Source organism: Gouania willdenowi, chromosome 6 (assembly GCF_900634775.1).
Source record: "Gouania willdenowi chromosome 6, fGouWil2.1, whole genome shotgun sequence".
Classification (NCBI taxonomy): domain Eukaryota; kingdom Metazoa; phylum Chordata; class Actinopteri; order Blenniiformes; family Gobiesocidae; genus Gouania; species Gouania willdenowi.
In genome coordinates this window covers 28,587,046-28,614,368 of record NC_041049.1, presented here as the reverse complement: position 1 = coordinate 28,614,368, position 27,323 = coordinate 28,587,046, and the positions used below count along the sequence as shown (strand labels likewise).

General features: G+C 40.6%; 1 protein-coding gene across 6 annotated transcripts in view; it reads right to left on the bottom strand.

Moving 5' to 3' along the window:
• Positions 1 to 27,323, bottom strand: part of tln2b (talin 2b) — a 141,398-nt gene that overhangs the window by 20,034 nt on the left and 94,041 nt on the right. For 4 of the 6 annotated variants that reach the window (XM_028448861.1, XM_028448860.1, XM_028448862.1 and 1 more), the window contains exons 21-47: positions 25,014 to 25,142; positions 20,926 to 21,039; positions 20,202 to 20,315; positions 19,978 to 20,112; positions 19,690 to 19,818; positions 19,479 to 19,581; positions 18,451 to 18,659; positions 17,424 to 17,543; positions 17,132 to 17,329; positions 16,701 to 16,840; positions 13,965 to 14,058; positions 12,869 to 12,958; positions 12,633 to 12,755; positions 10,878 to 11,021; positions 10,605 to 10,790; positions 10,354 to 10,494; positions 9,660 to 9,841; positions 8,544 to 8,676; positions 8,368 to 8,469; positions 8,111 to 8,281; positions 7,030 to 7,176; positions 4,366 to 4,467; positions 4,160 to 4,279; positions 3,599 to 3,745; positions 1,694 to 1,860; positions 769 to 952; positions 351 to 476 (exon numbers count right to left, since the gene is read on the bottom strand). In XM_028448861.1, the coding sequence (XP_028304662.1) occupies positions 351 to 476; positions 769 to 952; positions 1,694 to 1,860; positions 3,599 to 3,745; positions 4,160 to 4,279; positions 4,366 to 4,467; positions 7,030 to 7,176; positions 8,111 to 8,281; positions 8,368 to 8,469; positions 8,544 to 8,676; positions 9,660 to 9,841; positions 10,354 to 10,494; positions 10,605 to 10,790; positions 10,878 to 11,021; positions 12,633 to 12,755; positions 12,869 to 12,958; positions 13,965 to 14,058; positions 16,701 to 16,840; positions 17,132 to 17,329; positions 17,424 to 17,543; positions 18,451 to 18,659; positions 19,479 to 19,581; positions 19,690 to 19,818; positions 19,978 to 20,112; positions 20,202 to 20,315; positions 20,926 to 21,039; positions 25,014 to 25,142 (3,750 nt within the window). The remainder of the gene's footprint in view (positions 1 to 350; positions 477 to 768; positions 953 to 1,693; positions 1,861 to 3,598; positions 3,746 to 4,159; positions 4,280 to 4,365; positions 4,468 to 7,029; positions 7,177 to 8,110; positions 8,282 to 8,367; positions 8,470 to 8,543; positions 8,677 to 9,659; positions 9,842 to 10,353; positions 10,495 to 10,604; positions 10,791 to 10,877; positions 11,022 to 12,632; positions 12,756 to 12,868; positions 12,959 to 13,964; positions 14,059 to 16,700; positions 16,841 to 17,131; positions 17,330 to 17,423; positions 17,544 to 18,450; positions 18,660 to 19,478; positions 19,582 to 19,689; positions 19,819 to 19,977; positions 20,113 to 20,201; positions 20,316 to 20,925; positions 21,040 to 25,013; positions 25,143 to 27,323) is intronic. The other 2 variants (XM_028448864.1, XM_028448865.1) reach the window with 1 other exon arrangement.

The following is a 27,323-nucleotide window of genomic DNA, read 5'->3' as shown; positions in this document are numbered from 1 at the left end:
AAGTGTACTCACGCACTAGTAAACCAAAATTGAGTACATGTACTCCAAATCTGAGCACTAGTAGAGCTTAACTACATGGTTGATATCACTGATAAACAATTTTTTATAAATTGTTACATATGCTTTACCTGTTACATGAACGTGTGTCATTAAAAACATTGCTTAATAAACCAAAGATCCTCCCTCAGCTTTATACTCATGCATTGGTTGAACTGCTAAGTGCTACACTTGGTGAACAAAGATGCAGCATTTGTCCTAAGGAAGCACTTATAGAATGCATGTGCTAAACAGATGAGAGAGATAACTTTCAGTACACATACACAATGGTAAACCGAGCTATCGTCTTGTACCTTGGCGGCGCTCTTCAGCTGATACATGGAAGGATCGTCGGCTGGTTTGCCCGCAGCACATTTCGTAGCGCTAACGAGTTCGGCGAGAGCTTTGGCCACATCCCGCACTGCATTTATCAGAACCACCTGAGGAGACAGAGCTGGAATCAATGCAACACAAAGAACTGAGCAGGCTTTTATCAGTAGTGCCCTGTGGAGAGGATTTAGCATGTATGGTCTTATCACTAGCACCGAGTCCTGATACTTCAGACCTATTAGACGGCACAGATGGAAGCATACACTCAGAGAACAGTGGAGACTGAGTGAGGCTGAAACTTGAATTTGACAGAGAATCAATTCTGAGATTTAAACGAAAAAGAGATGAGAAGAAAACTGTCTGTAATGGCACATTTTTACAAGAGGATACAGACATTCTAACCTGAGTCTCTGGTTCCTCAGAGCCCATGCTAGTGGCTCCCAGTTTGACCACCTCAGTGAGCTGAGTGATGGTCTTGGCTGAAGACTGGGCTGCCTGAGCCAGTTTCTCCTGGGTGGATGCGGCTCCAGCAACCAGTAACTTGGTGTCCTCCACCAGTGTCTTAGCTGTCTTCAGAATGCTTTCTCTGAGGAACAACACACACATGGAGTCACAGACTGCTGCTGGATCCACAGGCACAGTAAGAACCAGGGTTGGGGTCTATTATAGTTGTAATCGCGTAACTAATAATTAATTACAATTATGGCATAATGATTGTAGCTGTAATTGAAAACATCTGTTGCTGTTACACTCATGACTGGATTGTAACTGAGTTCAGATAATTTACTTTGTAATTGTAATTGGCATGGAAATTCTATAAAAAACTGCAATTTAATTAAAACGCAAAACTGGGGAACCATGTTAGAGTTTTATGGCTTACAAATATGTAGTTAAGAATTATTAAAATATGTTTCATATCAAGTTTTCCCACTTTTTTTTAGTTCTTTTGAGTATCATTTTATCTTTTTGAAATTGAGGGGTATACTGACAAGGTTATATTTTATGGGGTTATTTATTAAAGGCTTCAGTAATTGAGAACGTTATTGTAATTGACTTTCAGTGGAAAATATATCATTGTATTTGTAATTGTAAATGTAAAAAATGCTCGTCATCATAATCAATAATTTAGTTGTAACTGAACGTGGATAATTGAAGACGTAATTTTAATTGAAAAATTGTAATTGACCCCTGGTAAGAACTCTCACCTTACATACATATTGTCGCTCTTTCCTGAACACCTGTATAACTGATTGAGTGCACCAACCTGATGAAAATACTTAAGGTGCAGACATGACTTAAATCAGCATTAGCTGTGAGATGAATGCACCTGTGGTCAGCAAAGGACTCCTCGTTCTCGGGGTTAAGTGTTCCCGCAGAGGCGAACATGATGGTGGTGTCCAGGTCGGCGATTATCCCAGAAACAGCGCTGGCTGCTGTGATGCAGGCCTGCGTGCCTTTGTTTCCTGCTTGCAGTGCAGACAACACCAAGGACACCTAAAAGAAGCGAAGGAGCACGTGAAACGACACCAAAAGGAGCTACAAATGTTTAAAGAAGGTGAGATTAAAAAGCTCCCCGTGAACACATTGTGATTAAAAAGCAGCCAGTCCCAGCTGATCATAAACTAAGTCATGTAAGAGTAGATAAATAACTAAAGGCTCTGAATTAAAGAGGGAGGCTGCATGCGCTGCATTAAATCAGAGCAACTGCTGCACAATCCCAGTAAGTCAATGTACCCAACGCTGCAAATCACACCAGATGTCTGTGCACTCATCCCTCAGCGACAAACAGAAACCCTTCAGGTGTATGACAGGACACACACACAGCACCAGAGCACTAGTGTTTTCAAGGTGGATTAAAGCTTTAAATCAAATCACTGCCCCACAGGTGCCGATAAAATGTGCTGAGCATCACTGTCAGCACAGCAGGACGTTGGACATGAGAGAGAGTCCTCATTCATGCTACGATAATGCAGTGAAGCCCTAGTTATTACTTAGGATTTATTTATTTATTTTGTTTATTTTTATTTTTTTGTACATGCCGAAAAAGGAGACAAGAGAAGCAGTTTGCTTATCTAGGTCCCGTCCCCTGTTTTGTACATCGAAAATTTACATGGGTTTACATGTCTCTCTGGTCAAACATTCTTAGGTTGTTCTGAACAGTCCTTTTTTGTGTAGGATTTATTCTCATCTGTAGTCAGTGTTGTCTTTTTTTTAATTCCTCCTCCTCTCTCTCCAAAAGACCAGAGAGTAATGCGATCAGTGTTGGGAACGTTACTTTAAAAAAGTAATTAGTTATAGTTACTCACTACTTGATCCAAAAAGTAACTGAGTTAGTAACTGAATAACTGTATAATAAAAGTAACTCATTACCAAGGAAAGTAACTATTTGCGTTACCGTTAAAAAAAAAATTGTCAAAGAATTCAGATTTTTTAGATGCGTGTGTCGTCGTGAGATGTTTCATTAAATTTGAGTTGCCTACAACGGATGTGGACAAAGTCTTCACTCCTGGATATAATGAAGACTTCACATTGACCACAATTAAATTAAAGTAGTGTTTGTATTACCACCTTAAAAATACCAACTTTTCATCGGACTGCTCCACGCTCGCCATCTCTGCTGCTTCATCAAATCTGTAGTGGTTGTGTGTATGTGTTGCACGTGTGCTGGCACAGTGTAAAAACACTGGCTCTGATTGGCTACCATGAAACATGACGCCGGCCTTAGCCAATCATAATCGCTCACCTTGTTTTTAACCCACCTCCTCACTACAGCTGCGTATGAAGCCAGGGATGCTTTCGGTTAACAGTTTATTCAATCAATACATGTAACGCACCACATTTAACGTTCAGTAACAATAATGGCGTTGTAACAGCGTAAAAAGTAATTAGCTAGATTACCCCGTTACTGAAAAAAAAAAGGCGTTATCTAACGCCGTTATTCCAAACACTGCTTAGGATACAATAAAGCTGCCTACTTCAAATGCTACAGTAGTAATTGGACACAGCTAAACCTAGAGAGAGAAGATGTAGCGTATAATTAGGATACTCTAGCTATCTGGACACTTTGAACAGGTTTGACCATTATTACCACTTAAACAATGTCCCCTTCTATTGAGCTGCATACGTTTGTAGGAGAAAGTGAAGCCACAGGCGATGACTAAGGCCAATAGAAAAAGTAAATGAGCTGTTTGTGTTAAAGCGGTGCAGAATCACACATCACACTGATGCTTACCTTCTCTGTGACTGCACGTGCACACTCGATCAGCTCTCGTTTGGAGAAGCTGTCAGTGGGGCTAAGCTGCAGCGCTCCTGCCTTTTGAACCAAGTAAATACAGCCGTGACCCAGTTCCTGTACCCGGGTCTTTATCTGGAACCCAACCTGTGAACACATGAGGGTATATCTGTTAACTATGCATCCACACTCAGGGGTCACCATCATTCCACACCTTCCCGGAGAGGAAGCACTGGCTCTCCAAGCTTTCATTTTAAGACTGCATGTTATAGGTGGGTGGTACTTCATTACAAGCATCACTATAGGCTTTTAGAATTGAACAGACCCAATGTTGCTATGGTAACCAGTTAGATATTGATAAGAGGCTTATTAGAGCTACATTTTCACACAATTCAACCTGACAACACAGAAGCTTGGTTTGTTCCTGTATGATGGCACAAAGTTGGTGCCACAGCAAGGAAGAAGTTTCATATCAGAGGTAGAACACATCTGCTCAGATCAGCGTCTGACTGAACACACCCAGAAAAAATCATCTGCACAACGTGATGATTTCAGTCTCACCTCCTCTGGCTCTGCAGTGGAAGCAGCGAGGCGTCCTTGCTGTGCGAGCTGTCCGTAGTCCGCCGTCGCCTGAGAGGCGAGGCTACCCAGTTCTTCAGGGCAGGTCACCGACTTGGTCATCTGAGGGCAGAGGGATGATCAATGATAGATGACCAGCAGAGAGAGAGATGGAGGTTCCTCCAGCCTCAAACAATGGGTTTGCTCACCATTTCCTGTGCAATGATAGAAATGGCCTTGGAGAACTTCACCATGGTGGTTTGGTAATCCACAAAGGAGCCCTCAGGTTCAGGAGGGGTTCCTTCATCCAGCTGTGAGGATCAAAATACCAGTAGCAACATGATCCACCAGTTTAAAGACCCAGTAAGACACAGAACTTTGGTAGAACCCCCCCCCCCCTTTTTCTTTTCAATTCATAAAGACAACAATTACAACAGAATTATTAACTATATTAAAGTGGTACAAAACAAATACAAATAGAAAGAGAGAAAACACAAATAAAATAAACAATAAGGTCAAAAGAATGATTAGTAAATATTTGCTTTAAATAATATCTTTAAACAGTTTCCATTTTCTGTCACTTACTCCATCTGCAGTATTAATTTGAAAGACATTCTTTCCATTAAATATAATTTATTTTACTCTATCAATCCATATTTTGTTAAAGTGACTTCTGCACTGTAAAGAACAATATGTTGACTTTCCCTAAAAGAAATATGCAAACTTGTTGCCTTAAAGAAACTAATTTATGTTGACTTAGATGTATTAGATTTGATCAGCTTAGTCATAGTTCAAATTCATTATAAATGAATGAGACCTGGTAGAGCAGTGGTTCCCAAACAGAGGTACAAGAGGACATTGCAGGGGTACTATTTTGTAAATAATTGTGAACTGTTCCTAGTTGATTTTTAGGTTATTTTTGGGACAAATTCACCAAAAACAAACATTATTGCTCAATAAAAAACTATTTTTTCTTGTAATTTATTGAAACAGGATTATTTTGTGATGTAGACGTCATTTTTTATCATACTTCTGACAATAGGAGACAATAATTAGCTACATGTTACAAAGGAGATAATATTTACTCAACACATAAAAGTGTATGCTATTCAAAAAAATAAAAATAAATTTCACTTTAAGTTCCACTCATTGTTTTGAAGTTGCAGATTAAGCCTTAGGGAACAAATGTTTGAGATACGGTTAGGTGCTTAAGAGAGCACGCTGTTCCACAAATGAAAAAGCATATGACATTATGGAGAGGGTATTTATGATATGACAAAAAAGCAAAGGGGTACACGGGACAAAAAAGATTGAGAACCACTGAGTATTTGATTGTTACCCACAGATTACTGTCTAATAGTGGGACCGTACTGATTTACAGCCTCTGAGCAGTGTTGCTGGGAATGTCTGTTGTTTACAAGTAATGGACTTTATGTTTGGAGTCATGGAGGCTTTGTAAACTTGAACTGTCTGACAAATAAAGCAGGGCAGCATTAAACCACTGTGATGCTTATGAGAACATTTAGTTAGAGGTGAGGTCAACTCAACAAACAGAGGGACAGGTTTGATAAACATCATTTCCACTGTACGCATTTCATGTGCACCATGCGCACAGGGTTTGAAGAGACATAGGTGCACGTGTGCCAAAAATACAACGAGAGAGAGTGACTCTCAGCCTTGGCGATATGAAAGGATTTACTGTTCAAACTGAAAGTCAATGAAGTCTCTGCTGCACAAACAGAAGAGGAAGGATTTTATATCTAAATCATCAGCATGTGGTGAGTGTGATGTATTTAAAAAAAATGTTTTTAAGATTATGTTTTCATGTAGGTTACAGTTGTGCTTGTTGTGAAGAGGTTTAGAGTTGTTTTAACTGGGGTTGGGTATCGATCATTTTATCCAATATTGATGCCTACTATGTATTTTGTAAACGGTTCCGGTACTTAAACAGTGCTTAAACCGGCACTTAAAAAAAAAAAAAAAAGAAACTGCATACACTTTTTTCAGGGCCAAATTGAGCACAATGTAACCTTAAATAATATAAGAAACATATAGAAATAATATAAACAAAAACATTTAAATAATATCAGATAAAACAATATTGTATTAAACTATTTAATACTGGAGATTAATATTGTTATAATTTTATTTGTCGATAATCATTAATAGGCTTTGTAAAAAAAAAAAAAAAAAAAAAAAAAAAAAAAATCTATTTCAATATTTTTTTAAAGCTATAGAGAGCCATTTCAAAAGAGTCAAAGAGCCACATGTGGCTCCTGAGGTGCAGGTTGCAGTAAACCTCTGAGCTAGCCAATCTGTTGCATTCCTGTGTAAATGCAAATGTGCCTTTTAAATCTGGTGATCTTGTCTACAAACACAACTTGTTATCAGCTTAATGTTAAACAGGAAGTCAGCGGATACTGAGTTGAAGTCTAAGACATAGCTCATATTTTGTTGTCACCCGTTGAATGGCAACAGTGTTTGCTAGCTTGCCATTAGCTGGCATTAAATTACTAGACTGACCAGAAGAGGAAAGGCTGCTGTCATCACCGAATTTTCACCGAAATGAAGCACCAAAATGTTCATTCTTATTTGGTCTGGTTACTATCGTTTACGTCGGAACCTGTGCCATAATGGTACCGTGTTTCGGTACCCAACCCTAGTTTTAACCCAGTTTCTTGTGTTAGTCTTCAGCCTCATTCACGATACTGAATGTCTGGAAGTCTGACATCATAGTGGTGTTAAAAGCAGCTGGATTAAGTCATGTAACTCTCCATTGAAGGCCCAGGTACCAAATGCACAGCCCCCCACTGAGTGAAGGTTGGTGTGTGAGGTTAAATCAGCTCCAGACATGCAGGTACTTTATTACTCACCCTGCCCATGGCCTCAGCGATGGACTCCACCATGCCCCCGACCATCCCCACCTCACTCGCAGCTTCATTCAAAGTCACCATGATGTCGTCCACAGCCTCCTTCATTAGCTGGGCGGCCTCTGAGATGGCATCGTGAGTGTGGGATGCCTGAAGAAAGAAACAGCTGATCAATGTTGTTCTGGAGAACAATTCAGCAATTTAACACATATTCAAAACAACTCCACTGTGGAGGAAGTCCGTCTCTCCTAAAAGGATTATCACCATGTGGAAAAGTGATTCATAAATTACATTCTAATGTGTTTTTTCTTTTGGCTGTGAAACAGAAATCAACTAATAATTTAAAATATGACAAACAACACACTCTGTGACTGAAAACTACCGGGTAAGTCATAGAAACACAATGTCCACATGGTTTTGTTAATATATGGTTTTAAATGATTGGTCTGATTAAACTCTATACCAGACATACTGTAGGCAACACACAAAATGAATAACAAAAAAACACACAAAATGACATGAAAATTAAAGAAAATTACAAAGAAAATTACCAAAATTACACACAAACTAAAACAAAAATACCCCAAATCAATCCAAAAGCACACAAAAATGGAAGAGAAATACCCCAAATGATGCCAAAAACACATAAAATGACAATATAATTACACAAAAGGACTCCAGACATATGAAATGACAGTAAAACTATACATAACCACAATAAAATTACTCCGAAAACTCACAAAAAATAAAAGATGAGTTCAATAACCCACAAAACTACAACAACAAAACAATATATAAAACTAATTACAAAACAAAAGTGATAACAAAACCACACAAATCTCAACCAAAAATACAAAAATGACTCCAAAAAAAACACACAAAAAACCTTTGTTGCTTCCTGTGTTAATACTCAGATTGTGCGTATGTGATCACATGTTTAAGGCGCCCCTGTGATAAATGTTGCCTATGTCTGCTCTACACTAAGGCAGCTACATTCTGATTCTAGTTAAAACCTTCTATTTGATTATGAACGAACAGCCTCTTAATATTGATAGTATTCATGTTCTGATGATATTATATGCACCTTTGGGTTTCCTCCTCCTTCCTTGGCAGCATAGAGCATCTGCAGGGCAGACTCAGACAGCGTCTTGGTCTGGTCCAGGATGGTCATCTGCTGCTGGTGGTCATGGAGCTTAGAGGTCAGGCCCACAGACGCTACAATCAGAGGGTCAAAGTACCCGGCCAGCTGGGTCACCTGGGACCAGGGGAGAGAAACAATGAGTCCCAGGAAGGATCAAAGCATGTGTTTTTCACTCTAGTTAAAGAGAAGGAAGATAAAACCTTGTGTCCGAGCTGAGCAGCTTCACCTCGGGCTGCTGTAGACACAGGATCAATCAGGTGACCAATCTCCTGCACTGATGAAGTCAGCTGATCCTGGATCGCCTGGAGGAGCAGCAGCAGAGAGTTACAGCTGGACTGAACATTCCATCCTAGTGTCCCTCTGAGACAGCGCTCACCTCCATGGAGATATCATCTCTGCAGGGCAACATCTGTCCAACCGCAGCCAGGGATGCTTGTTCAATGTCCCGGATACACTTATTGATGTTATCAATGGATGAGTCACACTCCCTCTGCCCGGGTGCCTTGTCCCTGTCATCAACAAGAATCCCACAGTGAAATGTAAGCGGACATGTTACTGAACAGAAGGTTTTTTTTAGAAACAGAGAATATTAACTTTGTAAAATAACAGGTAAAGGGCATACTTTATTCATTCATTTACGTTTGTGCACCTCTTATTTCTCTGAACAGGACACCAATCGCTCATAGAGCCAACACATACAAACATATATTCATGCTATAGGACATTTTACAGGCCAAAATGAACCTAATATACATGTTTTTGGACAGATTGAGGAATCCAGATAAAACATGCAAAGCCCACACAGAAAGGTCAAAGTTCCTCCCACGACGAGAAAAAAAACCCAACACCTTAATGTGAGGCAGACGCACTACACACTACGACACAGTGCAGCTTCTTCCCTTCACCTGCTTCACAAATAGAATTAAGTTAACCCAAGAGTAAGAAGTCACTCTAGATCAGAGAAGGACAACTGGCAGCCAGGGGCCAATATGTGGCCCTTGATCTAATTTTGTGTGGCCCCCAAAGTAAACACAGAAAATGACGCCAATAACACTTAAAATTACTTAAGAACACACAAAATGACAGAATACACAAAAGGGCTAAAAAAAAAACCCAACAACACAAAATGACTTCATAAACACACATCACAACAAAAAAACTTGAAAACGACTCTAACAACAGACAAAATGACTAATAACACACACGACTACAATAAAAATACCAAATATATTCCAAAAACACACAAAATGACAAATTGACTCCAAAAACATACAAAACAAGAATATATAAAAACCAAAGGAAAACTCAAAAAGCAACAAAGTGAGTAATCCTTCTATAAAATAGTGAAATATTTTAACCGAGACCTGAATGCATTTTGGATTTAGCACACTGTTAATAGCACTGTCCCTAGTTAACAGTCACACTTTCAAACTGTTGAATAGTCTAAAGTGGGTAAAGGACATGAGTGACATGTGAACAGAAACAGTCATACCTAATGGCTGTGATGAGACTCTTGATGGAGTCGGACACCGTCCTGGAGTGACCCGCTAGTATGGACCAAGTGGGCGGGTCTTTGGGGTTGAGGACTAGCGAGCGGGCGGTCTCTAGCAGGTAGGTGGAGCTGTCGAGCATGGAGCGTGCTGATCGTACGATGGGCTCCTGTGCTGCTGAGCCCTGAGTAGAAAAGAACGCACATCTTGAAGTGTTAGTCACACTGTACTGAGCAGGCTGTTCATATTCTTTGAGTACCTGGGAGAGATCAAAGGGAAAATCAAAGCAGAGGATGAGATTAGAAAGTCAACTATAGGAATCAAGGCACAGGAAGAAAGCCCCTCAGCCTTTATCATACAAGCTAAAACCTCCCCAGACAATTAGATTAACAAGCTAAAGATTAGAGAGGAGAGCAGTTAAACATTGCCCTCCAACAGATTATAGCCATAAAGCTTGTAGAGAACCCTGTGAGAATCGCTCCACTGGGTTTTATCTACACATTAACAGTCAAAAAATACTAATTGGACCTCAAGTCAATGACCCATGTTTGCTGTTAGTGGACTAAGTGCACGAAAAACAAACAGAACTCTGAGGTGTGTCTTCATTCTCCATTGGAAGAGCTTCAGAAAATTTTAATCCGACAAAGTCGTTAAAATCTCTGAACATTGTAAAGAAGCAGAGAGGTGAAGGAATACCTCACTGCTGATCTGAGCTGGAATGCTCGCAAACTCAGGGTTGTTGGCAAAAGTTGACAGGTTTTCTACGGCCTCCAGCAGTGGGGTCGTAGCAACACGGCACCTGGTTCTGTTCTCCTCGGAAAAATCCCCATCCAGGGCCTGATAGAAAACACAATCAGACAAATAATGCAACATCTGGCCAAAGTTCTAACAGCAAATAGAATGATCACATAGTCTTCTGTCATGATGGGAAAGGGTTCACACTCAACGTTTTGATCAGTTGGGGAGTTGACCTTGATGGTTTTGACGAGGTTCGCTGTGGTGTTTGCCACCTCTTTGGCTGACTGGACAAACTGTCTCCTGGCCACAGGGTTGGAGGTCTTGGAGGAGGCCAGGCGGCAGGCGTTACACAGAGCTGAGGTGTGCTTGGCTACAATGGTCGCTGCTGACAGCACCTTGAAGAAAACATCATAATGAACATAAATACATCCGTCATAATAACCACAAAGTGATGTGAGCAGTAGGAAGGCCCATTATCTCACCTGTGAGGGACTGCTAGCTGGATCTACTAAGTTCTGACAAGCCGTCTGTATAGCCTGGTGGGCTTTTGCAAACTGAATGGGATCTACCAGTCCTTCATGCCCAGACTGACTGTTAGGATCAGAGACACCGACAAGGTACGAGGCCTAAGGACAGAAACAACATCACAAGGACAGTTAGACAAATCTCATCTCGTCTCGTAACTACAAAAAAATTGAAGAAAAATATACAAAACGATGACAAAAACAAACAAATGATAAGAAAGACACAAATGACAAACAAAACTCAAAATGACAACAAAAACACACAAAATGGGAGTAAAATATCCAAACATGCCAATAATAATACTCAGATTGGTCATTATTCTAAATGTTGACATGAATGTTGAACATGTGACCCTCGGAATGATTATGATCACATTTTTGTGGCCCCACTGTGATAGAAATTGCCTGTCACTGCCATAGAAGATGACATATTTTTGTCAGAGGAGAAAGCTAGTGCATAGTCGGGAAGAGAACGGCAGAGGCTTAAATCAAACTCAATCTTAGAGGCAGCCTGAATGAGTGCCAAGCTGCCAACCCTGAGCCAACATTTTCCAACTAAACAAGATAGAGAGACATTAAAATATCATTATGAAAAAGAAACCAAACATTCAAACTGAATTTCCAGCATGGGGAATAACAGGGCAGCTAAAGTCATGAAACACAATCACTGTGTATCAAACTCGTTCACAACTTCATAAAAACTCTCATGGGGTACGCCTGAAATGGCTCAAACCATTATACCACTGAAATCTTCCACCACTAGAAACCAATCTGTGATGGTTGCTTTCTTAAAATGAATATAAGCACAAGCAGTCCTAGCAGAGGATTACGGTTTGGATTCATTTCTGAAAGTTTGTGCATTCTTCTGGTCTTTTCTGACCAATCAGCTCCTGACAGACTCTGCACAGCAATATCACACAAAAAATAACTCAACTGCATGGAAAAGGCAGAGTAAAGCTACGTTTGTGCTTATCGTGTAGTAATTTTTTCACTCAGAGGAAAATTTTTCTTTTGAAAAATGTCACAAATTACATGAAATAATTAGAATTTTTTTAAATGCAATAATCACCCAACAGAAATCCTGCCAGGACTGGTAAGCAAATGAAGAATGTATTCGCTGGGTCTCCATTGCGCTTGGAAATGCGCAAAATCTAAATAGCGCAATAAAAACTGGTAAAGGAAACACCTGAATTTCGCAAAAGCACTCAAATATCGCATAAAAAAGTTTTTACGCTTTCATTAGGAGGAATTTCAGACGTTTCAATATTGAAATGTGTTGCAAAAGCGCTATGGAAACGCTTTTTCCCCAAAAACGTCACAGAAAGTGGCGTACCTGCTCACATCACGTGAGTCACGTGACATTGCTGGTCACATGACCACTTCTCTCCGTGAAAACATGACGCAGTACGTGTGGACAGAAGAGGAGACTGGATATTTGTAAACATTACTGTTCAAAATGATTAGCGCCACATTCGGCATGAAACAACAAAAGAATACAGAGTTATAAGGAGGTTTGGATCTTCCTGCAGAAAAGTTACATTATACAATTATACTTTGTCAACATTTAGAAATATCGCTTTTATTTTGCAAAAACCTGTAAAGGAAACACAGCTATTGTTCTGTGAATGCGTTTCCTGGTACATATGTGAATAAATGCTTCAATCCTGATTCTTGAAAAGGTAACAAGAATAGCAGCTGAAGCTATGATCTCACCTGTCCTCCAGCCTCTGTCAGCCCACACAAAGCTTTGGATGCCAGACTCACACTCTCCCCGAAGGCAGTTACGTCGCCGGTCTTACAGTGCTGAGAGATGCCTGCCATGGCCTCGCCCAACACCTGAGGCACATGGAAAAGCAGACACAGTGGACAGGAGAGATGTTCAGCTGCTGAAGGTCTTAAAGGCAGTTGAACTTGTGCATGTGTGTGTGTGTGTGTGTGTATGTTAACACCTTGGAGTTCTCCATGACGCTCTCGATGCAGTCGAAGTAGGAGAGCTCACTGACAGGCTCGTTGGTGTTTTCTAACAGACCTCTGACAGCCTGTGCACACACACAACTCATCCATTACTAAACCATCCTAAACATGAACACTTTTCTATTATTCTAGCTCTACACAACTTCATCTATCAACAGGCTGACCAACAACTAGATCAGGGGTTCTCAACTGGTCTCATCCTGCCTGGGACCCACATTTTTCCAAAATCATTAAATTGATCAACCAACCAATTTTTTGACTTTTTTTAAAACATAAATTTATATATTTTCCTGTGCAAGATGCATTTCACAGCATGCCTGTCAAAATAAGTTTATTTCAAAAGAAAAAACTAATCCAACATGAGAAACATTAAGTTTTTATTTTTTTAATCAGCTGTCCGTGACCCACCCAGTACAGGTCCGTGACCCACTTTTGGGTCCTGACCCACCAGTTGAGAATCACTGAACTAGATGATATTACATTATAGTAATAAACTAGGGGTGTTCCAATACTGCAGCCTCGAGTATTGGCTGATATTAATATCAATCCGACATACTTTTATTATTTATTTCATAGTGTGGAATGTTAGAAAAGGCTTAATCAAGTGATATTACTCAAATAGAGAACAGTAATCAGCAACAGCAGCAGGTATGAGAAAAACTGACCCATTTATTATTGACCAATGGATTACATACATTTTAACCTTAAATATAAGCATACTCTACACTGAATAAAACAAATAAAAAACGAGTTATACAATCCTGAAAAAATAACCTCAATAAATCTGATAAAAACAATAAATCTTATATCTTTATTATATTTTAGATGCTGGCCGACATACTCCGATACTCTTTCTTCTGCTATCGGACTGATATCCATATCGGATTGGGACATGCAAAGTACAATATGAGGTAATAGTTCAGATTGCATCCAGGATTCAGTCAGTGTTCATAATCAAAGCAACATCTGGCTCTTTCAAAATGAAACGACACAGATGTGGAAGGCACGACCTCTCCACATGAACAACACAGAGAGAGAAGAGGCAGAAGGTTAGCGTGTGCTACAGTCTACCTCCAGCTCCCTCAGGGCGTTGTCACACTCCTTTTGTCCTGCTGCTTGCTGGGTGCACAGCGTTATCAGCTGGTTAATGCTCTCCGTCACAGCCCTGAAACGCTCGCGCACACACACACACACACACACACACACACACACACACACACACACACACACACACACACACACACACACACACACACACACACACACACACACACACACACACACACACACACACACACACACACACACACTTGCTTTAGCTCACACACACAGATCAGCTCATGCCAGTGTATAGTGTCAGCAGCCCTGTTTCCTGTATGGAACCAGTGTAACAGCACAGGAGACCAGAAGATGTCTGAGGCTTGTGTTCAGGCTTTAGGAACAGCTTCCATCATTCTAATTAGTCAGTGAGAAGTCAGTCAGACTTTAAACCTGCTCAGCTTTTACTCACTGGGGAGTTCATAGTGAATCACAGATGGAATGAGGGTGGATAACATTACATATACCAGAGGCCGACTGCTCTGCTGTGATCACAGCGTGGCCACAACAACATGATCGTCTGATCTAGGGGTCACATGATAAACATACACGTCAGCATTCAGAATAATGACCAATCTGAGCATTAACACTGGAAAGATCAAATAAATGTGTTTATGGTTTTGTAATATTTAATATATTTCTTCTGACATTTTGTATATTTTTGTAGTTTGTCTGTTATTAGAGCCATTTGGGCCCTGTACTATGAAGCTGGATTTCCTTTTATTGCACTAACTTCCTGGATTTATTCTGTGTGTGCCGTACTACCACGCTGGTTAACTTCTTACTGGGGGTTTCCACTGGATACGTCTCCGCTGTGCCACGGCACCGATCCGGTTTTTCACCGCTGTCCGCCGTCCAGTAAACCCCACCGGTTGCGTTTTGAGTGCGCCGCGGTGCACACCGGTTGAACGACTGTGACGTCACGAGACAGAGCAGTTCTCATGATATTTATATAATCGCGTGAGAACTCACAATAAACAGATAAACAGGTCAGTGTTCCTAACGAAGGAGAACTAGAAGGTTGGGCTCTAGATTTGTCATAGACACATTTTTTATCAACAGCCAACAGAGAAGAGATAAAACCGCACCAGTAAAACATGAACTTAATCAAAGTAGCTGCACTTTACAGTGCAGTTACAGTATGAGAGGAAACAATACAGTGAATGTGAATTTGTTTTTACACATTATGACGTTTTGGTGACGTATTTACTTGAAATATAATCTGAAGTGCTTTATTTTGAAAAGTAACCCAATATTTTATTGTGGAATACGTGCTTAATTTCCTGTTTAGCTTCATTTGCTCTGTGCTGATTGATGCGTCGTGGTCCGCCAGAAATAGAAGCCCTGCATATATCTGGCGGAAGGCACCGGACTACCACATCTGGGAAGGAGCAGACATGCACCGCAGCGGACCTGGTGGAAATGAACACATAGACTAAAGTGGAAACCTAACAGCTCAGGTGACGCGGCGGCGACGTAACGCAGCGGAGTCCAGAATCCAGTAGAAATTGGGGGTTACTGGTGTAAATCACCATGGTAACTTACACTGAATGGCTAACCTGGTCGAGGCCAGGTTAAGATGTGGATGAGATCTGAGCAAGTATAAAAGCCCCGCCTCCTGACCAGTCAGTTCTCTTGGAAAATGACCTGCCCATTGTTAGAAGATCCTGATTGGTGTACAGATCTGACAGCTGTGCTTAGGAAAAAAATAATATTCACGAGTAAATGCATCCTTTCAATTACCAACAACATCATTTAGGAAAGATATAGATTTTCATCTGATGAACTGATCTACATTGTGTCGCTCTCCGTAACGCTGATCTATGTATTCATTCATTCATTCATAACCACTGTTGATTGAACAAAAAAACACTGTATGCACTGCTGCTATACACAAAGTATGTAACATAATATAGGCTACAGTATATAAAATACAAATATTGTCCGCCTTATGATGTCAGCTTACTGAGCTCTATGAATGCAGCCTGTCTTTTGTACAGGGTTCAGTGCGTCCTCAGAGGGAAACGATATGCTGTCATCCCCATCTGTGGAAGTGTGTGGGAAATTGAGGCTGACTATGTGAATAGAATGACAACATGTCTGTGCTATAATAAAGTAAAGCTGACTGATTGGAGATAATGTGTTAATAACCAGCTTCATAGTACAGCTGCTTTGGGATTGAGAATGTTTGGTTTGGTGAAGCCTGCTAACGGAGAGATACACAGGATATATTTTATCCAGCTTTGTAGTACAGGCCCTTTGTGTACTTCTGTTATTATTATTATCTGTGTTTATGGTGTCATGCTGTATGTTTTATGTCATTTTGTGAACCTTAGTTGTCTTTTTGTGTGTTTAGCATCATTTTCTGTTCTGTGATTTTGGAGTTATTTTGTGCGTTTTTGTTGTCATTTTGTGTGTTTTTGTTGTCATTTTGTGTGTATTTAATGTCATTTAGTGTATTTTTCCTCACATTTTGATGTCGTTTTGTGTGTTTTGTATTGTCATTTTGTATGTTTTACTGTCTTTGTTGGCATTCGTGTATTTGTTTAGAGAGTACAATAATGGGTGCCTATGTCTGCTATATACCTTTAATTAGTGTTTAAAGACTGCATTATAAAAAGCAGCAGGGTGAGTGCACTGTTAATGCACACAGAAACAACAAGTTATGTAGATGATTAAGTATCAGTGGTAGTATTTATAGAATCACACCTTGCTGCTACAGCCAACAGGTTTTTAGCATTGGCTGCTCCTGGATCCACAGACAGAGACTTGGCAGCCAGAAGGAGCTTACTGGATGCCATGGAGATATTTTTCAGATTACCAATGACTTGGATCTGGTCTTCTTTGCTCTGTACAAGTAAGAGAACAAAAGAGGTAAAAAAATAGATTTCATCTCAGCGATAAAGAGAAATAAATTAAGCCATCACATGTCCCGTTGGATGGCCTCCGAGACTGATTAAAAGCATTGCTGTCATGCTATGTTAACTCCAGTCTCTGACCGTCTCCACAGATTAAAGAGAGCAATAGCAGAACAAGAACGTCATGGAAAGGCCTAATTAAAGCTCCCAAACAGCCCAGGTAATGAAGTGTCACCAATGTGTGCCGTGTACTTCAGGGTGTACAATGATCGTGAAACGTACTGGGGTGTGTCCTGCCATTTCAACACCAGCATCCAGAAACTCATCAAAGTCCTGGCTGAACTTCCCGGATGCTGCAGCCAGCTGGCTGCTGGTTCTCCGTGTAGAGTGGACCACCTCGCCTGCAGAGTGGTTGAGCTCTGCTGCTGTGTGGTTGAGATGAGTCTGAGCCTCTTGGAACGTCTTAGTGGAAGCAGGGAGCTTCAGAGACAGGACAGCACAGCGTTAGGCCCTACTGTCACACTGAGACTTTGATACAGTGATACAGAAGGTGGTCCTCCCACACAGGACTTACGTAGTCAATCAGCAGCTTCTTGCTGGCCTCTCCAATGCTCCTCAGGGCCATGTCCACATCCTTCTGGCCTGGTAGGCAATTCACACAATTATTCAAGGAATGGGACACAGCTTTGGCCACCTGAAACAAAGCACAACCACAGTGAGGGGACAGCCATTAGTCATTCTAACAATGAGCAGCGCCGCAAAGCCCCGCAGCACAACTATAGATAGAAAAACATCTCAAATGCAAATTGAGCTCGTAGCAGCGCACAATAATCCAGGGCACTAATTTATACTGCTGTCACTGATATATTTATCCCCTGAAGGTCTGCAGGAGATGGGATGGTTATTAAAGTGCTCCTAAGAGAGAAATCCCAGTTAGCAAAGACACATCAACAGTAAGGACACCTAGAAAGAATGATGGCAATAGATTCATCATGAGCAACTGGCAGCAACGTCAGACCAAGAGAACGCACAAAATGATCTAAAATACATGCAAAATTACAGAGAAATACACAAAAATATCGAAAACAACAACAAAAATAGAGATAGATAAAAAAAAAAAAATCCCACAAAATAACATACAAATACACAAGATGACAACAAAAATAACATAAAATTACACAAAATTAGCACAAAGACACAATTACAAAAAACAGTACAAATTGATTCCAAAAACACACAAAATGACAAAAAAACACACATAACAAAAATAATACAAAACGACAACAAAAACACAGAAAATAAGAGAATAAAATACTAAATTAACAAAAACATACAAAATGAGATACAATGATGATAAATGATGCCAGTATCACACACATAACGACAAAAACACACAAAACAACAACAAAAATATACAAAAATGACAATAATAATATAAATGCTCAGATTGATCATTATTCTGAATGATGAATTCTCACTATGCGGCCATTGGATCAGACAATCCCCCCGCTGTGATAACAGTTGACAGGAGATAAAATCATCTTATCAGGGCGATCCTGAGTGGAATCCCTGTGTCTCTACCTGAGCATCAGTGTCTCTACCTGTGCTAGTCTCTGCTGACTCTCTGCATCTCCCGGGTGGACCAGAGCCTGATGGGCCTCGTGGATCAGCATGGCTGAGCCCTCCATCACACACTGAGCAGAGTCCAGCATTGCAGCTGCAGCTTGGGGCTCCTTGGTGCTGGCAGCCACACCTCTGGCTGCCTGAGCCAGCGTCCTCAGAGCCTGTGCTGTTTCTCTGGCAGCAACACCTTCAAACAACGTGTCAAACATTATGTACATTACAGTTGTCATTCAGAAACTACATTTAAAAAGAATTCAAATACAAATGGATTTACATTTTTGCAATTACATGCATTTTTATTATCATCAATCACATATTCTAATCATTTTAAACAGCATTGCATTTTAAGCACATGTTTAATTCAGTGGAAAAATATATTACAGAATGACAATCAGGGCACTGTATTATTTGTATTCTCCTTTACCGAGCAAGAACTGATGATAAACAAGCAAAATGAGGCCTGATAATAATGAGAAACTAAAGCTAGAACTAGGCATGTTAAGCATAAATAATCTATTATTTATAACATTCATCTCAGTATTTGACTTTACAAAGCTATGCAAGCTCACAGAATTGTAGCTATTATTATCATCAATATTATTATTATTATTATAATTATTATAAAAACAACAGTAACAACCTATGGGCACGTGTTTATAATGTAAAACAAAGGCACATAATAAAAATATAATATAAAAACTGTCAGCACACACACTGCACGAAATCCTATCAAATGCATGGGAGGGAATTAGCTTGTTACCATGCAACAGGAGCACAGTTAGTGTTTAAATGGGAGACGTTTGGTGTTTTAAATGTGTGACTTGTAAAATAGGGGGAAAGTGTACAGAAGAAGTGTGTTAATCATTAATCTGTGATGATTTAACACTATGCATTGCACAACATAATCAAACAATTCCATTAATTTATCAAAAGGTGTAGGCCTGATGGAATCTAAAATAACATACTGCAGTTCACTGAGTGTCGTCTGTGTGACGAACACACTCACCTGTGTAGTGCTCGTTTCCCTGTGCAGCACATGTCAGCAGCTGAGCCATGGACGAGCCAACAGCCTTCGACGTACTTCCCAACTCTTGAGCACATTTTTCCAGCTGTGGAACAAAGTCACGTCTACGTTTACGTTCCATGTCCTCTCCTCATACTGTTTTTAAGACTGATGTCCTAATCAAGCCTCATCATGGACTTAAATATGTACCGACCGTTTCCCCGGGGAGAGGTTTGAGCTGAGCATCAATGACAGACATCTTTGCATCCTGAAGCTCGCTCTTTAGGGTCTGCACAGTTTTGAGGGCAGAGTCGATCTCCAGAGGACCACAGGCATCATGGGCCTTTGAATTATAGACACACACAAAAACTTGAACTCAATGATGTGCAGCGAGCAGGATGCACTGTCATAAGTGGAGTGTAGCTCCAGCAGTTTTATATATGCAAGTTAGCATTTTCTCTGTATTAGTGAGATGAAAGTAGGCGGAGCAAGGCTTGCATACCTTCTGCGTGGCTGTCCTTAGTTCTGCGAGACAGGTGGCTAAGTTTTTGGCACACTGGCCCAGCTGCATAGCAGCAGCCTGATCAGCCACTGTTGGGACTGCTGACTTAGCAGATACTACCATTTTACTGCCAGGCTAAAGAAGAACGAGAGAAAACTTAAATGTATGTGTTCAAGTAAAAATAAATGTCTGAAATGTGGATTGTGTGGAGTTGTAATGCAAACCTGCAGGAAACTCTGGCTGGCCATGATGAGGGCGAGCTGAGGGCCGAGCTCCTCAGGCTGGGCTTGGCTGCTCCTCATGCCCTGCACCAGCAGAGGAATGCTGTCTGCTACACACTATGGGTCAGACACAAGCAGAACCAAACAATATACAACATCAAAGAACAACAGCACAGTGAGGATTTCAGATTTTTTAAATTTGAGAACAAAGTAAAAAAAACAGCAAGAAAAAAAGTCAAAATATGACGAGAATAAAGTCAAAATATTATCAAAATAAAGTTGAAATATTCTGAGAGTGAAGTTGAAATATTATGAGAATAAAGTCAAAATATTATTAACAATAATACCAACTACCAAGTAGAATTTGTCATGCTGTTTTAAAACTGTACTTGACAAAAAAAAGAAATTTCTGAATCTGAATAAAGTCAAAATACTACCAGAATAAGTGAGAGGTATTTTTCCGCTTAAATTTATGACTTTGTTCTCATAAATAAAATGTTTTTCTTGTGCCAGTAGGAATTTATTTTCATAATATTGCAATTTAAATTGATTTCCAAAAAATGACTTATTTTAGACAAAAGGTGAAATGAGGGAATGCATAAAAGCTAACCCAAAGATAAAAGAAAACTGTTTTGGAAAGCTGATTTATTCAAAAACTACAGGTTAAAGAAACTCGTGATATGATGTGAGAGGTGCTTTTAAACAGAACAGCCCATGACGGTCCTACCTTACAGCTGTGCACGAGCTGCTGGTGGGAGGCAGTGTTTTTGTTAGAAGAAGCAGCGTTCTGTGCAGCTGCAATGGTCTGAGTAGCAGCCGCCGCTGCCTGCTTAGCAGCGATCTGTTCACAGAACACAAATAAAGATGCAGTGGAGAGAGAGATCAGGGTATTTCTGTGAGCAAATGCTTTTTGTTATGAGGAGTATTGATTATGGTGACATTTGAAGCTCCTCCTTCCATCACCTCATGGTAGAGGAGGAGTCAGAGCGCTAAATATCCCTGGAGCTGTGCTGACAGGGACAGTTCCCCTGATATCCCCTTATGGGTCAACTACAACAAATTGGTCCAAGGTCAAAGACCCTGATTGGAAAGAACTTTAAGAGTATGAAATACTAGCACATTGCATCTGCTCTGGAACCAAAGTTCTTAAAGGGTATGTTCATAATTGCAAATCCTAGAGATTTGTAACCGCCCTAAGATTTGTTTGCCTGAGAAAGCCGCCATGTTTGGGCCAGTGTGAAATCGCATACTAACCTACTACTCATACTAAGTCCGATGTCAAAATAAGTATGTATGTAGTGCGTTCACATTAGATAGTATGCAGAGATTGAGTACGTGGAAATACCCGGATGTATATTATATCGGGAGATTAAGTGCATGGTGGGCACACTACTCATACTCAACCGCTCCATGATGCATTGCGAGCGTAACGTAAAATTATCTTGGGACTGTTGTCGTGTACTGAGTTTGCATCGTACTGAGATGGTATATGTGCATGAGCGCACATGTGCACTACCAGAAAATGAATTTTTGATAAAAAATTACATTTCATTCATTCATTCAGCTAAAAATCAAACATCCCCTTTTCAAAACAAAAGCATCTATTTTGTCTTCCATTTTGTCTTTAAATGCTTTTGTAAATAGGGCTCTTGTTTTGAAGTTAACCGGAAGTTTGTCAGTAGCACAACAGTGCGTCTCTGAAATGTCGGCATGAAATGTGTTTCTGTGAGTTTTATGGATCAAAGAGACTGCAGGAACTTCAGAACCTTAAGGCACCGAGCAAAGCACTGGGTCCTCCCCATGGTTTTCGCACTACTCCACAAACAATTTCCACCTGTTGGCATACTGTAGCCGAGTGGACTGTGCTCTGGCATTCAGGATGGTCTGCCTGACAGGTTCCGCACATGTGCTCAGTAGTGATTTGAGCCTTTCAGTGGCTAAACACATAAGTGAAGGCGGTGAGGACTGGCATGCCAAACATGACCACCCTGCTGGGACAACAGATCTTACCTGTTGGGGAGACAACATGGATCGTTGAAACAGATTTTTCGCAGCAGTGGGAACCATGTCCGAGTTGGCTAGAAGGGGGGCACCAGCAACAACATGTGGCCCTCCTGAAGAATCCTCTGAAGTGTCGGCAAAATTAGAGGTAGCGGTGGAAAGGCGTAAAGGAGGCCCTTTGGCCAAGGATGCGCCAGCACATCTTGACCCAGAAGATTGGTGGTTTCCCTCAGGGAAAACCAAAGGAGACAGTGGGTTGATTCCTTCGAGGCAATGAGATCAACCCCTGCTTTGCCGAAAAGACTCCAAATCATGGACACCACCTCTGGGTGGAAGCGCCACCCTCCCGGTGGAGGCTTTTGACAGGAGAGGCTGGCATCGGTGGTGGCGGTCTCGTTGAGGCATGGGGCCACGGCCAATGAGACGCCTCTCAACAGGAAATCCCTGTCTCTCCAAGGGGCCAAGACAAGGAGTCCCTGTCGTGACACCCTGAACTTCCGGTAACGGTGCCGCTTTGCGTCCAAGTGGAAACCGTTTAGCCACCTCTGCAGGGGGCGCAATGATCGCAGACCCAGCGGGACCACTGCTGTCATGGATGTCAGCTTGCCTAAAAGTTGCAGAAAAGTGACATATGGCAACACCCTGTTCACCTGGAAGAGTGTGAGGAGACGAAGAACGTCCCCTACCTGGTGAGAGGTTGGTCATATTATCCAAGGTCATCTCAATAAAGTTCGCCCTCAGAGAGTTGTTGGTATGCATACTCGCACTGCGCATGTGCGAAGGGAACATTCAATGCTTTAAGCACTGCCTCTGGCGGTCAGCAGGGATGAAGTAGAACACAACTTAAAAAAGAAACAGGTAGTGTTCATAAGAATGAATAAAAATGTTGGGCTCTGCTTGCACACCTGCTCTTTGTTTCCTCTGTTTCCATCCCCTAACAGTCTTTGACTCACTTGCTGTTATTGTGTCCTGTCATGTCATTCAGTCCTGCAGTCATTTTTTTGCGGCACCTTGTATATTTGGATTTGTCCTTAAAGAGTAACTAAACCCCTGCTTTGTGCTAACCTGCCACTAGGAGGGAAATTCAAAAAAGGCCTTGATTATGGGCATTACTGCTGTCGCAGTAAGACACGCCCACTCTGTCAGCCCACACTGCTTTGTGCAGAGACAGACAGTAATACACACAATGATGTGTCTGTAGATGCACACAGATAGCGAGTACATAAGCTAAAATGTGTCACTACAACTACAGACACAGACGTGAAGCTCACACACAGCCTTACAGACACCACTCAGGGGAAAAAAGTTCTGCTCTCGCGCACATAGCAATAAGACGGACACACGCAAGACAGACGGGAATACACTCATAGCATTATGTGTCTGTAAATACACACATAGCTTGATGAACCCTCTGATTAGCGCAGAGTCAGCTCTTTTTAGAAGCACAGAGTCAAAAACATCACCGTACACGGAACACAGTGGACTTCCTTATTGGCTGTCAATCAATGCTCACTGAGGGCTGTGATTGGAGGAAACCCTCTACCTCCTCTCAGATTTTATAGAAGGGGTGGGGTCAACAGTGAAAGTTGATGATGCAGGGGAATCTTAAAGAATCCGTTTCAGCCAATAGTGGGACTAGGATCAATCAACAGCACTACTTATTAGCCAAATACATATATATCCAGCAGAAAAAAGTGGGTTTGGGGTTTAGCTACTCTTTAACGAGTCTATTAACTCTATGCAGAATGCCATGCATCATCAAGACTCTGGCACTTTATATTCTTGTGTATTTTTTGGTAATAAACTGTCACAGTGAGCTCCATACGCATCTGAGTCCATCTGTTCACAACCACTAAACGTTTTCTATGTGGTGTCTATTTATTTTTTCAAACAGACCAACAGAAATCCAACATGGATCACCTGACACCCCCCACACAAAACTAAATATAGTCTCATGAAGACAAATGTACAGTAATGCAATTTAAAGACCTGCTTAGGAGAACAAACTATATGAATGCTGTTTGTCCTCAGAGATTTGAAAACACTCAAGTCTTCTCTTCCATGCTGCCTTGATGGAAACCATCATTAGTGCCATTAATCTGAGCCCCTGACGCACAGAGGCAGACTGACATGCATGTCTGATAACAGGCCCATCCCTGGTAATGCATAGTTTATGTGCTGAGGAAATTGAACACTGGGTGCTCCAGTGCAGAGGAGCTTGTAGTCATTAGGGCAAACTGATACCAAGGGCCAAACAGAGATCCTTACACTGAGATAGCCTATTCAGCACACTAATGGGATTTATAGCTCACTTCTAGGGGGAAAGGAAAACAGTCAGATAAATGGGAGATACACATGAATGCAAGACATTTTCAGTTTGAATGAGTTTTTCGTCTGAGCTCAAATTCTGTTCCTATTTTATTTGTTGATTATTTAAATGGAGGTGTGTTTAGAGGGATTTGTTAAATTCTCAAAATCTGATGTAAAAATGAAGATAAATAATGATATCTTGCATTATATTTGTGTAAAAGAGAAATGTAAAAATTTGAATGTGAAAGGTTAACATATTTGTGCCCTAGATTTAATGCTTTTACGTAAATACCATTGTATGTAAATAATTTCAAATTAAAAAGTGTAAAAAAAAAGGATTTTATCAAACTATTCAAGTTTTTCTGTTTTTTTTTTTTACATTAAAAACGCTATAGAGGCCAAATTGGATGCTCAGACAAGCCGGATTTGGTCCCTGGGTCTTGAGTTTGATACCTGTTGTGTAAAGTAATATAAAGATGTGAAGTGGTTACGCTGCTGTCTCACCTCTAGCCTATTGACCAGTTTTTTCTTTATTGCATTCTGGGCTGCAGCGTTCGTAGCAACACGAAGCCCCTCTGCTGCCTCTCTGAGTCTCTGCTGTTGGTCTTCATTCTCCGGGTAAGCAGCCGCTCCCTAAAAGCACAAGAAAAAGCACAAATTTACTGACACAGACTGCACACACAGAGGAAACAGCAGACAATGACTGGAAGCACAATAGATGGACTACTCTGCACAGATGTACAGAGGCAAAGAGTCCAAAGGGAAACCCTGTCTTCTTCTTCTTCTCCTTCAGTAATGGTTGTGATGTGGTTTATAATGTACCAAGGATCAGTCCAAGAGCAGCGTTATACTTGCTAGGATATTTCACACTCATCATAATATCCTGCATCACATTTGCAGGAGCTCATTAGGAGCCGCTGATGAAATGAATCTGCTAGCTGTTACACTTGGAAATTCTATCAAAGCAAAGACATTCATTTCACCTCTTTTCATTATATATTTGATGTAACAACACACAAGCAGATAATTACAGCAACAACACTCAGAAAATGAAATGAAATGGACTTCACTGGATGTTGTTTCAGATCAGACATGTGCGGCCAAAAAAAGTAAACGCACAAAATGTGGGAAAAAAATACACAAGATGACAACAAAAATACACAAAAATAACAGAAAAATATTTTTAAAAAACAAAAGCAAAACCAAAAACACAAAAGGGGTGGAGTCTGCAGCGTCTCACCAATCGCAAACATGGAGAAACGTACAACACTGAGAAACAATTCTTAAAAATATGAAGATTTGCATAATCCAAGCCAAAAACAAAACACCAGGAAAGAAGGAATGCTGGCACGAAGATGCAGATTCTATTAATGCATGAAGTTGTGTGATAATACGATGTAAATTCAACGGACAATAAACGGACACATGGCACTTTATACGCGTTTCTGTTCACGTATCCGCCTCATTTTGGGTGCAATCTATGGCACTGATGAGTCTAGGGCAGTGGTTCCCAAACTTTTTTTCTGATGACCCGTTTTCTAAAAATGAGAAATCATTGTGACCCAGTTCACAATAGGCCTCGTACATAAACTGAGAGAAGCGAATTTGTGCATAAATTAACATTCCTGACTATTTTCATCACCATTTCTGCATCACCTTATCTTATCTTGAATAGGTAAACCAGCAATTTTGTTTCATGGATGTGTTATTGAAAACATGTACACATGTATAACAAGCCCACACGCACTCCTAACACTCTTTCCCCAAACTACACTCATTATCGATGATTCAATAACGAGGAATATTAAATTCTTTAATGCCATCACACACTGTATTCCAGGTGCTACAGTTCACACTTTCTTAAACAAACTTAATGAAATGCTACCCACGCTGCCAACAACTGTCACTAAAATAGTGTTACATGCAGGGACGAACGATACCACCCGACGTGAATCAATACAGACCATGAAAGAGTTTAACCTTCTCTTTAATGTTCTAAAGTCATGTGGGAAATCAATATTCATTTCTGGTCCTCTTCCTACACTAAATAGGGGTAAAGAATGATTTAGTTGCCTATTACAGCAGCACAACTTCTTACAATCCTGCTGCAAACTTCATAATTTCACGTTTATTGACAACTTCAACCTCTTCAAAATGTGCCGATCTATTAAAAAAAGACGGTGTCCACCCTAATTTACATGGAGCACAAATGCTAAAATTAAATCTATAGGCTGTGATTCACAACTCCACACGTGCATGTCAAGCTGAGAATAAACCTGCAGCTACAACAAATGCTTCCATAGATAAACCCTTTACTCAAAGTACAGAGCACCTATACCCCATAAACACTGTGCTGAGCAGTACAGAGCAACATGCAATACAAACTAAAGCCCACAATAGAGGAGTTAACCATAAAAATCTCATCAAAATTAAAACTACAAACAGAACACAAAACAATGAAAAAACTATTAAATGTGGACTATTACTGTAAATATCAGATCGCTTTTGTCTATGCCTCTCTTAGTGAGTGATCTTATATCACTGAAAATTGGCTCAAAAATAAAGATTTTGTTGCTCTTAATGAAGCCAGCCCTCCCAATTATGGTAATCACCATATTCCCCGTGAGGGCAGTCGGGGAGGAGGAGTGGCAGCAGTTTTCCACTCTAGCTTATCAGTTACCCCAAACACCAAACTTAACCACAATTCATTCAAAGCCTCTCTCTAGAAATTTGCATTCCTAAAAACAAGATAGAAAATCCCACTTTACTGGTTATAGTTTACCGTCCTCCTGGTCCATATTCAGAGTTTCTCTC